At 41.8% G+C, this 11,432-nt stretch overlaps 2 protein-coding genes across 2 annotated transcripts in view; both read right to left on the reverse strand.

Moving 5' to 3' along the window:
- Positions 1-4,488, reverse strand: part of LOC103391973 (zinc finger protein 658-like) — a 10,838-nt gene extending 6,350 nt beyond the window's left edge. The window contains exons 1-3 of the mRNA XM_025063713.1: positions 3,344-4,488; positions 2,453-2,719; positions 751-1,748 (exon numbers count right to left, since the gene is read on the reverse strand). Of these exons, the coding sequence (XP_024919481.1) occupies positions 751-1,748; positions 2,453-2,719; positions 3,344-3,443 (1,365 nt within the window). The 5' untranslated portion in view covers positions 3,444-4,488. The remainder of the gene's footprint in view (positions 1-750; positions 1,749-2,452; positions 2,720-3,343) is intronic.
- Positions 4,489-4,573: 85 nt separating this feature from the next.
- LOC103391981 (zinc finger protein 658B-like) lies at positions 4,574-10,999 on the reverse strand. Its single transcript, XM_025063714.1, has 6 exons — positions 10,719-10,999; positions 8,954-10,165; positions 7,063-7,308; positions 6,724-6,981; positions 6,253-6,426; positions 4,574-5,843 (listed from the first exon to the last, which is right to left on the reverse strand). Exons 1-6 carry the CDS (start codon positions 10,822-10,824, stop codon positions 4,627-4,629), a joined length of 3,213 nt encoding a protein of 1,070 aa, XP_024919482.1. The 5' UTR covers positions 10,825-10,999; the 3' UTR covers positions 4,574-4,626.
- Positions 11,000-11,432: the final 433 nt, after the last annotated feature.

The following is an 11,432-nucleotide window of genomic DNA, read 5'->3' on the forward strand; positions in this document are numbered from 1 at the left end:
CGACCATCTCCCTCCGCCTTTGGCGGCCTAACGACCAGAGTTCAGCCGCTAACAGCTCCAGGACCTGCGTCGTTTCGTCTCTCTCTCAGTCACAGCGCTGGTTATCTCGTAGGAGATAATTTGATGTACAGCAACAGTTAGTCACACAATCCGGACTTTATGAAACACTGCTGCTACTATCGACTGTGTTTGGTTTCTGAACGGAAGGTGGAGCTAACGGCTGGCTGCAAAAACATGGCGGTTTCATGAGCCCCAATATGATACATATGCAATTTAGAATCACATTAATTCTATTTAACTTTTTTCTATATAGACTTTTACACTTTAACTGATAGGAGCACACTGGGAACCTGCATCATGCTAATTGCCAACTCCAAACAGACTGGTCCTCCATCTGAGGACTTGTACTGTACCAAGTACTTTTATGTAGTAAAGCAAGCGCACTAACCACTGTGAAATTAGTATTTCGATAAGTGTCAGAAATGTAGTAAATATGCAACAAACTTTGCAAATGATTTTAGGATTTTCTGACGGATAAAGAAGAACAAAAAAATCTTCTATACCATAATCCATTTCACAGACCTGAAACAGCTGGAGCCAATCACAGCCCTCATTACATAATGGCAGGGTACAACTGAACACTATGCTAATGATGATGAAAGAGCAACCGCTGTAGTTTTAATACATTAAATCCACAGTTTGTGTATAGTGTACATGCTACAAGTATACTTTTATAGGGTACACCACTCATCTGTGAGTATTTTCATGTATCTTTAGTTTACTCTTACTAATAAATCTTTTACCGCACATGGAACAACTGAAAGGTTTCTCTCCAGTATGAGTTCTCTCATGCATCTGCAGATTAGTTCTCTGTTTAAACTTTTTATCACACACAGAGCAGCTGTACGGTCTCTCTCCTGTGTGTATTCTTTGATGCGTCCTTAGATTGCTATTCCGCGAAAAACGCCTGCCGCACAAAAAGCAGCGGAAAGGTTTCTCTCCTGTGTGAATAAATGCGTGGTTCTTTAGCGTGGTTTTTAGAGAGAACAGTTTCCCACACACAGAGCAACTGAACGGTTTCTCTCCTGTATGAATTCTTTCATGTCTCTTCAAGGCAGATGTATTTGTAAATCGTTTCCCACAATCCAAACAACTGAACGGTTTCTCCCCTGTATGAATCCTCTTGTGCATGCGCAGATTGGACTTCTGTGTGAATATTTTACCACACACACAGCATCGATAAGGACTCTCGTTTGCATGACTTTCTTCATGTTCTCCAACATATTTTTGTTGTCTAAACGCTTGGCTAGTCAGTAATTCTTCTCCAGAGTCTCCGTTCTGTATCAAATGAGACCCATCACAGACAAGTTCCTCGTGAATGTTGCATCTTCCATCGCTGAAATCGGACACATCGTGTATTCTTTTTAAACCTGTTGGCACACCAGTGTCCTTCCAGTCATCTTCACTGTCTTCCGTCTGAGAAGACTCTTCATCTTCTGACATGGAGGCTGACTCTGGCGCTTCGGAGACACTGATGTAATCCTTAGTTTGATGTGTGTCGATCTTTGATTTGTCTTCATCATCTTCACTCTTCAAGGCTGTTGCCATAATATCAACATCCTCCTGTTTGATGCACAGTTCCTCCTCTTCCTCTTTGATGGAGATGTGGTGCTGCTCCTTCTGGTTCTTGGTTACGCTCAACTCCTGCTGTTCCAGAGGAAACTCTTCTTTTCTCACCAGCTGGTCACCTGATGGAGAAATTAGAGAGACTCTGAAGGTAAAGTATGCAATAATTTACACCAAAAATCCAGTCCCAGCTGGTCACCTGATGGAGAAATTAGAAAGATTCTGAAGGTAGAGTATATATAGTATGCAATAATTTACACCAAAAATTCAGTCAATTTAGTTACTTATAAGATTAATCATTTAACAGATAATGGAGGGATGCTACTTCATTTATGTGTTTTTTTCCAGATTTTTATCATTCCTAAGTGATTAGGACACTTCTGGATGCAAATGTTGGCCAGTAAACAGATCAAACTTGTGTACCAACGTCACACACTTTCTTGGGGCAGTACAGTTATGCGTGTCCTGACGATACAGAGAGATCAGTTTAGTGCATTAGCATCCAAACGATCAAATTCTTGGGTTGCGTGCTCATTCAGTATGACCTCCTCACCCTGGAGTTGAAGTTGCAGAGAACGCCCTATCGCGATACATACTAAACATCGCTTTATACTTTTGCACCACTACCAGCCCCTCTAATGTCATATCATTTCATAACATGTACTTTTCTGCCTCTCCAGATAACTGACGCCGAGGCCTTACATGATGTTAAATAACTGATCACAGCACACATTAACGCTAAGAGGTGCTATATTTTTCGCCAGATGTCAGATGACCAACTAAATGTCTTTGACCCCGAGTTTTAGAAAAGTCTACATGTCAATACCTGATGTTCCACAGCCATCTAACCTGGAACTGCTCCCTGGTACTGGACCTCCACTGGTCTCCTCTGTGCAACTGTGATGAAACAGCACGAAGTCAGGCTTATCTTTGACTTCGCTCGTTACAGTCACAGCGATAATGTCTCCCTCCTCCTGCTTGATGCACACTTCCTCTGCTTCTTCTTTAATGTACGGACACTGTGGCTGCACCTGGTCCACAACTGGGCTCCTCTCTTCCTGCTTGGGTCCAAATCCGTCCTTACTCACCAACCCTTGAGGAGAAAGTGAAAAGACATTAAAAAAGATTCAGACTAGTTTGTTGATGTTAAAATTGCCCAACAGACAGTGACAGATAATTACGATAAAAACAAACAAACAAACAAAAAAGCCAAATGAGCTACCATTCTTCAAGTGTTATCATAAAATCAATGTATAACTGTAATATTTGATTCTATTTAATTAATTCCAAATCAAGACAAACATCAATCAACAAAACACACAGTATATATTTTAACATGGTCTCAAAGTCTACTACAATGGCATTTAGGTCAAGACAGTTAAGTCGGGGTGCTAAAGTTTCAAAATTAATCAAGTGGCCAGATTGAACCACCTAATGGACCAGGTTTGGCCCGCGGGCCCTATGTTTGACATGTCTACACAGTCTATGCTGCTACCTGACCGAGGTAATGAGGTTTATCCCTGACTGACTGAACACAGTTACTGAGCGTTGGGAAAACTTATTTTAATACGACATACTGCATTCGAATTTCTCGTTTAAACCTCATACAACCTTTCGTGATTTGTAAATAACGTGACAAGAAGCAGCAAGGCGTGAATTAGCATCATCCACCGCAGAGCAGCTCGGTTCGTTTCATTCTTTTTACAGCTTCACTAACCTGCAATGGACAGTCTGGCACCAGTGAACCTCAGCTGGCTGCTGGTCTGCACCTCTGACGGCTCGGGTTCCTCCAACACAGCGAGCATCTCCGTTGACATTAGCGGGAGCAGCGCTCACAGCTCCAGGACCTGCGCCGTTTCCGCCTGGAGAGCGTCTTTGTGGGGCAGCGCTGATCCGCTCACGTCGCGTGAATGGCTCCAGTCTGAACACGCACTCTGTACTTTCTTTAACACTACTGTCAATCAACATCAACTGTATTTCACCGACGAACTCCACCGCGGTTTGTTTGGAACCGATGGGTGGAGCGAGAGTTTGCGATCAAAAACTACAACATGGCGAACTCACGAAGCGTAATCACAAAATGATACGTCATAATTTACGGACAGGGCGCACATTAAACGTCTAAACGTGAGGTTAATATGATATTTGCCACACAATATGGCTGTAAACCAAAATAAAACAAGAGTGTTAATATATGTAACGGACGTCAAAACACGTGCAGCAATTATCTCAGCAGAAGAAGTTTGATTTTTGTTGTTATTACTGTAAATACCAGTGTCTATTATTTAGTAATTCTACTTATAAAAACACCTTTCACAGCAAAATGCTATTTGAGTTGTTGTTTTTGTTTTTACACATTTTCACATGTTACAGGACATGTCATTGGTAGAGAAGCACCAACAAACCAGTTATGGTTCTTGACCCATCCATTTCTCATCCATTATCTACCTCTTCATCCTTTTCGCAGGAGAACTGGAAATAATTCCTATCACCTAACTTTTGGGCTGTCAGATTACCTGGAGAAAACCCACAAAACTGGAGAACATGAACACTCCAAACTAAATTATTTTCTTCTTGTAGTAAAGACAAGCATAGTAACGAAATGTGCCCATTTTAATACAATTTTACTATATTACAAAATGGCTTAATCTGGTTCATATTTACTATTCTGTGTCATGTCAAAGTTGGTAAAGCGGAGCACCAATTTTCTGGTCCTTTTTGTTCCACATAGAGCCCAAATCCAAGGTTGTGTTGTATCAGGAGCAACATCTGATGTAAAAAAAAAAAACAAAAAAAAACTGCCAAATCGCTATATAGTTTGGCACTAAACTGTAAATCTCAAGCAGATGTATTCACGTGCCTCGGGATAGTGGTTTCTCTCCTGTGTGAATTTTCCTAAACTGTAAATCTCAAGCAAATGTATTCACGTGCCTCGGGATAGTCTTATGCGTGTGCAGACGAGTGTTTTTTTTTGGTTTTTTTTACAACCCAAATGTGAGGTCACTCTCTGTTATGAATTTTTTCATGTCTTTTAAGATCACAGCTTCTTATAAACCTGTTGCCACACACGGAGCAGCTATACGGTTTCTCCCCCGTATGAATTCGTTCGTGGGTCTTCAAATTAGACGTATTGGTGAATCCGATACCGCACACGGAACAGACAAACGGTTTCTCCCCAGTGTGAATTCTTTCATGAGTCTTCAAATTAGCACTATTTGTAAATTGTTTACCACACACAGCACAAATGAACAGTTTCTCTAGCTCCTGCGAACGAGTCTTGTGTTTGAAATTATTACCGCACGCAGACAAACGGTACGGTCTTTCATGAATCCTTTCATGCGTCTTCAGATCACCGCTTCGTGAGAAGGTCTTGCTGCACACAAAGCAAACAAAAGGTCTCTCTCCTGTGTGAATTACTACGTGATTCTTTAGAGTGCTTTTTTCTGAGAATACTTTCCCACACACAGAGCAACTGAAAGGCTTCTCCCCCGTGTGAACTTTTTCGTGTCTTTTCAAATTGGATGTATTGGTAAATTCTTTACCGCACTCCGAACAAGGAAACGGTTTTGCTCCCGTGTGAGTTTTTCCATGTCTCCTCAAATCAGACTGATTGGTAAACCTTTTATCACACTCGTAGCAACTGAAAGGTTTCTCTCCCGTGTGAATTCTGTAATGGACCAGCAAATTCTTTCTCTGTTTGAATACGTTACCGCACACTGAGCACTGATAAGGGATTTTCTCTGTATGGTTCATTTCATTATCCTCAAGATCATTATGTTGTAGGAATGTCTGCTCACATTCGGAGGAACTCTGGAAATGCTCTCCACAATCACTGTTCAGCAGATGAGACCCATCAATACAACCCAGGTCCTCACCAGTGTTGCAGTTACTGTTACTCCAATCGTCCTCACTGTCATCTGTTTCAGAAGAATATTCCGACATATCTCCTGAACCTAGTCCCAGGTGTCCTTCTGGAGCCGAGGTACAGGATTGTTCTTCCATCCGCTCCTCAGTTGGACTTGCATGAAGAAGTGAGAACTCTGACATCTCTTCGTCTTTTTCCTCCTTTACAACCACGGCAATATAATCAACCTCCTCCTGTTTGATGGACACTTCCTCCTCTTCCTCTTTAATGCGGGGGAGCTGGGGCTCCTTCTGGTCCGTAGTGTCGCTCCATCCCTGCTGTTCTTCTTTAATCACATTAAGGAGCTGTTCACCTGACGGAGAAATTATATGGAAGACTTTAAAAGTAAAAATTTAATTAATTAATTAAATTATTATTAATCGAATTGTTTGTCACTGTTCTCCAATAGCCAGAACAATTGTTTGGTTTTCTCTTTCTTTTTTTTTAAACTGTGAACAGAGCAATAATACATTCCTGAATGAATTAGTTCATTAACTTATTGATTTTTGCGATGCATTAGTTCAGCACTTTTTGGAACACAGCTTCATGTTCTGCATATCTACCTCCACTCTAAAGGACTTCTGTATTGTAATAATTCCATTGTGTGATTCAGCATCTACAGAATTAAGTCTCTCTCTCCCTTAAGATAACTGTTTCATCCAAACGTTTGCCAACTTGACACTTTGTTCTCCCGTGTCTTTTTCATGTCTTAAATGTAGTACCTGGCTCCAAATATACTTCCTTGATCTTCACAGCCGTAGCGTTATCATCGATCCCCCGCCTTTTAATGCACCCTTCCTTGTGGGACTGCAGTTTCTCTTCAGGGTACACCGTGACGCTCCACTCCTGCTCTTCGAGAGGACACTCTTCTTTAATCGCCACGCGCCGCTGATCACCTGCCGAACAAGAGAGATGTTTTAGCGTTTGCTAAAGTTGAATAAATAAATGTAGATCCTATAACAACACAACTTTTTTTGTCTTTTATTTTCTCCTTCCCGCTGGAAATCCAGTTATTCTGACGTCATGTTGGAAATATTTATCAGTTCAAATACGACCACATCACTTATATTCAAAGAAGCCACGTGGCTGATAATTTTTGGTGCATTTTAGCATTATTTTCACACTTTAGATCAGTTCAAATCTGACCACATCACTTAGATGGAGGTGTACAGAGGTGTACAAAAGTTTATCACCTGCTGTTTCTCCTGCTGGTTCAAGATTCCCATTAAAACAAAAAGTCTCATCAAAGTCTGTGTTGCTATCAGCTGTTGCCCGAAGGTCCAAAAGCGGTTCCGCAGTCTTCAGCTTTATCTTCTTTCCATCTCTCCGTTTTGATCTTTTATATCGCCTCTTTGCGGACATAGTTTTTGATGTCTTCTTTTTAACAGTTCTCATTTTCAAAGATGGTGCCCAATCTGGATTCGTCTTGTCATAAAGATCAGCTTTCTCCCCTGAAAATATATATATAAATAAAATACATGTATATTATTGACATTGAACATATGAATGAAATAAAAGCACAATGTACTTACCCGAAATGAAGTGTTCCGAACAGACTTTGTAATGCCTTTGGCTTGGCTCCGGGTTGAAATTCACACGGTTGATACGTGAAAGCCACAGCATCCTTCTTTCTGTGGAAATATCCTCCGTCAGCTTCCCTTGGTGACAGATCACTTTAGGTATGACAAAAAACTTTAGCTTACGATCTCCTTTCCCAGCTCGGTTGGTACAACCCGACACGACACAGGTATTTACCATTATCGGTATTCTTTTGTGTATTTAATCCGATTAGACTTTTAGATTAATGATTTAGTCCACCTTATGGTCGATACCTTTGTTTGCCCTACAAGATGGTGGACTACGGAACTATGGGTAGTAGCGTGACGTCATCGGAATTTGATCACTTCCGGGGCATAATGTAGGCTTGACGTACAGTATCTTTGTAACGTTCCCGCAAACGCGAAACGATCGTTACAGACAACGCCGCAGTGTGGACAACAACACGAGACCGGGTTACGACATTGTCCGTTTAAGTAGACACTGACAGGAGGTGGAATTTAGTAGCACACCGAAAAGCTAGATTCTTCCCAGTCCAGTAAAGGAAACCTGACCTACAGTGTGTAACACTGACGCCATGCGTTAGTTCTGCGTCTGACAGCCTCCTCTGTCGATCCATCCTTGATGCTTCGGGTTTTCTCCAACATAACAACGGTCATCTCCTCCGCCATTAGCCGCTCAGTGAGCTGCAGCTCACAGCATAAAGTCTGTCAGCTCATGTGGCGTCAGTAAGACGTGGGTCCAGAACCAAATGTCCAAACACGCAATCCGTGACTGTTGAGACGCCGGTGCTGCCACCGAGCATGTCCCAAATATGGACTAGTTCAAGGTTTGTTTGTTTGCAAACGAAGGGTGGAGCTAACGGATGGCTGCAAAACGCCCACAAATGTAGAGCACAGCGTGATTTTTTAAAATCAATACACATTTTTTTACGCACAGGTTTCATTTTGATTTCCGATTTAAACGCGTAAAAAAACGTTTCACTTTAATTTCTGGTACTGCTTTCACACTTTAAAAGGTCAAACCGACTTTATCCCCAATTTATTATTTTAATTTTCCTTTTGGGATCAATAAAGTGTCTATCTATCTATTAAAGGGAAGAAATGTTTGATATTTGATGACAAGCAAAACTGTGGGAATTAATTATTGTAAGTTTGTATAGCCTTCTGCTGCCACCTACCGATACCAAAAAGCCACTGGCTAATGGTCATAAATGAAACCTCAGACCTTTTTTACTGTTGTACTTTCAAAAACTCATCTCTTGTTACAAAATAAGAGTTTTTTTTTTTACAAAACTTAACTAATGACAACTAGTGTGGAGAAAATGATTAATATATTCCAGTATCAGTGAAATATCTCCCTAAAAGAAACCTAGCCTAACAATTGAGGCACACATTTCCTTCAGTAAAGTGACAACTTTAAATCTGTCCAGTCCCATTGACATCTATCCTGGTCAAAAACCGATTCCACTTTTTTTTTTTTCAAAATTAAAACTATATTTTTATGTTGTTACTAGAAATGTTACTATAAAAACGTTGGCCTTGTATTTGTTTTTGGCAGTGTTCTTAATATGAGGCACCCCTGAACTCATCTACAACAACCTTCCTTGTCATTCATTCTTGAATGTATTTCACCAAAGTAAAAGACAACCCCTAAGGGAAACCAGGTCAACCCACGGCATGAAAAAAGTTGAATGACAATAATGTGGTTTTATTTCACTGAGATACATTTAGAACACACAAAAACCAAAACCATGTTTGCAACACACCCATTATGTAACGGCTGAGTTGCGAACATGAGTTTGGTCGTGTTTTCCCACGGGCCTCACGTCTGCCCCGACAAATCCCAACTTAGTTACTGTAAGTCAGTGACATTTGCCTCGTTTAGGTCCCACCGCTCTTTTATGAATGTCCTCGTGTGCTTTCAATTTACTCTTAATTGAAAATCTTTTCCCACACTCAAAGCAACTAAATGGTATCTCTCCCGTATGGACATTCTCGTGTGCCTTTAGATTAGTCTTATGCGTAAACCTTTTACCACACTCGGAACAACTGAATGGTTTCTCTCCAGTATGAACCTTCTCATGTATCCTCATAGCAGCTCTTTTGATAAAACTTTTACCGCAGACGGAACAACTGAAGGGTTTCTCCCCAGTGTGAATTCTCTCGTGTATCTGCAGGTGAGTCCGGTGTGTAAAGCCTTTACCGCACACGAAACAATTAAAAGGTCTCTCTCCAGTGTGAATCCTTTCATGGGTCCTTAGATTACCATTTCGTGAAAATCGTTTCCCACACGTGAAGCAACCAAAAGGTCTTTCTCCCGTGTGAATTATTTCATGGTTCTTCAGTTGACCTCTTTGGGAAAATCCTTTGCCGCACACGACGCAACAGAACGGTTTCTGTCCCGTGTGAATTTGCTCGTGTCTCCTCAGATCAGAGTTTTTGGTAAATCTTTTACCGCACCCGGAACAAACAAAAGGTTTGTCGTCTGCGTGGAGTTTTTCATGCTGTCTGAGATTGTTCTTTCGTGTAAATATCTTACCACATTCAGAGCAACTAAAAGACTTCTCTCCACAGTCAGTGTTTTTGTATTTGACCAGATGAGACTTGTCAGCAAACGCTCCATGATTTTCAGGAGAGTTCAGTTCATCGCTGTGGTTACCTTCCACGACGCTGCAATAGGACAGATTTTTTAACAGCTTCAAATCTGGTGGTGCGCCCGTCTCCTTCCAGTCGTCTTCACTGTCGTCTGTCTCCGAAGACTCTTCACGCTCGTCTTCAGTACCCGGTCCGAAAAGACCACGATCAGGTGAGGTGCTGGCTGGTTCTAGTCCTCCGTGGTCTGCTTTGTTCTCCTGCTTTGAAATATCAGGACGGTCTTTATCGTCACCTTCCACAGTCACAGCAATGATGCCGTACTGTTCCATGTACACTTGCTCCTCTTCTTCCTCCTTAATGTGGCCCTGCTGTAGCTCATCCTGGTCCACAGAAGCGTTCTGCTCCGTCTGCTCAAGTGGAAACTCTTCTTTGACTATAATGAGGTGCTGTTCCCGAGGAATCTCTTTGAGCTGTTGTTCAGCTGAAAAGAAAACGTAGAGAACCTTAATGGACATTTCGGCATGGTTCTTGGACAATGGTGGTTTAGGAAGCGGACTTGTGTCCGGAAGGCTTCAGGTTCGAGTCCACCAGCTGCCAAGTTACCACTGAGGTGCTCCCCGGGCTCTTGAAGTTACATTTGGTTGTGTGCAGTGGTGTGCTGCGCCCCCTAGAGGGATGCACTCCCACTTTGAGAACCACTGTACTAAGCTATGCAGCTGAAGTAGCAAAGCTGCAATTATAGACATTCTAGTATTTCAATTAACATTCTGTTACTGAAGTCACCCAGTTTACGTAATTTGTTTGAATTGGTTTCCTAGCTATTTAGACCAGTCTTAAAAATGTTGTCGATTGGACGTTTTTTTTTTTTTTAGAAATTACTAACATCCTCAGAAGACCGTAGTTTATAAAGAAGACATATTTCGATTTTCTCATTTAATTGCGTGAAATAACCCGTTTATTTCAACTTAAGTTAACGACAAGTAGAGTTGTTTCAATCTGTCATGACCACGGCTTCACCTAACCTAGAAACTGACCTGCTGTGTGCGGTTTACCTCCAGAGTTTAGCTTGTTATTTAGCCGCCTCCCCCGGCTGTAGAACTCCGGCTCTGACCGGTCGGTTTCCTTCAAAACACCGACCATCTCCTCCGCCCTTAGCCGCTCGGTGAGCAGCACTCACGGCCCCGGGACCTGTGCCGTTCTCTCCCGGGGCAGAAGGTTTATCGGTGGTGGCGGTGACCCACCCATGAAGCGTCAAGAGAGGGAATTACAGGTCCAAAACACACGACCTGGAACCGACTCAGCGCGTCTTCTTCTTCTTTTTATTTTGCTGGTATCATCTTTTAAGGTGCAATACCGCCCCCTCCTGTGCTGGAGTATGGCCGTCAGCATTAGTTTTCTTGGCCCTTTCAGACATATTCTCGTCTTTAACCTTTTCCTCCTCAGGGAACATTTTCCTCCTTACTTCACCTCTGTAGCTGCCCCCACTGTCGAGTAATAAAGATATCTTCCTACGTGAGCTTCGCCTCACCTTTGTTGCAATTACAAGTACTGTCCACTAGAGGGAGACAACTGAGCGCCTGAAGAGCTAACACAACGTAGCACTCGTACCCAAAACATCAACAAATAACTCTTATTTGTTGGAGTTTTTGAGGCTGTTAAAAAGTAAGTTGATAGTTTCAAATATAACGGAGATGACACTTCGAAATTGATTTTTAGGAAAGGTGCATAACATATATAACATATTTGAT

Source organism: Cynoglossus semilaevis, chromosome 16 (assembly GCF_000523025.1).
Source record: "Cynoglossus semilaevis isolate Cse_v1.0 chromosome 16, Cse_v1.0, whole genome shotgun sequence".
Taxonomy (NCBI): Eukaryota; Metazoa; Chordata; class Actinopteri; order Pleuronectiformes; family Cynoglossidae; genus Cynoglossus; species Cynoglossus semilaevis.

Bases quoted from the DNA above. Each gene is read 5' to 3' on its own strand.
- LOC103391981 (XM_025063714.1), bottom strand. From the start codon at position 10,824: ATGGTCGGTGTTTTGAAGGAAACCGACCGGTCAGAGCCGGAGTTCTAC. The intron at 6,982-7,062 runs GTAAGTACATTG...ATATATTTTCAG, and splicing joins TTCGGAACACTTCATTTCGG to GGGAGAAAGCTGATCTTTAT. The intron at 6,427-6,723 runs GTGATAAACTTT...CTTGTTCGGCAG, and splicing joins ACCAGCAGGAGAAACAGCAG to GTGATCAGCGGCGCGTGGCG.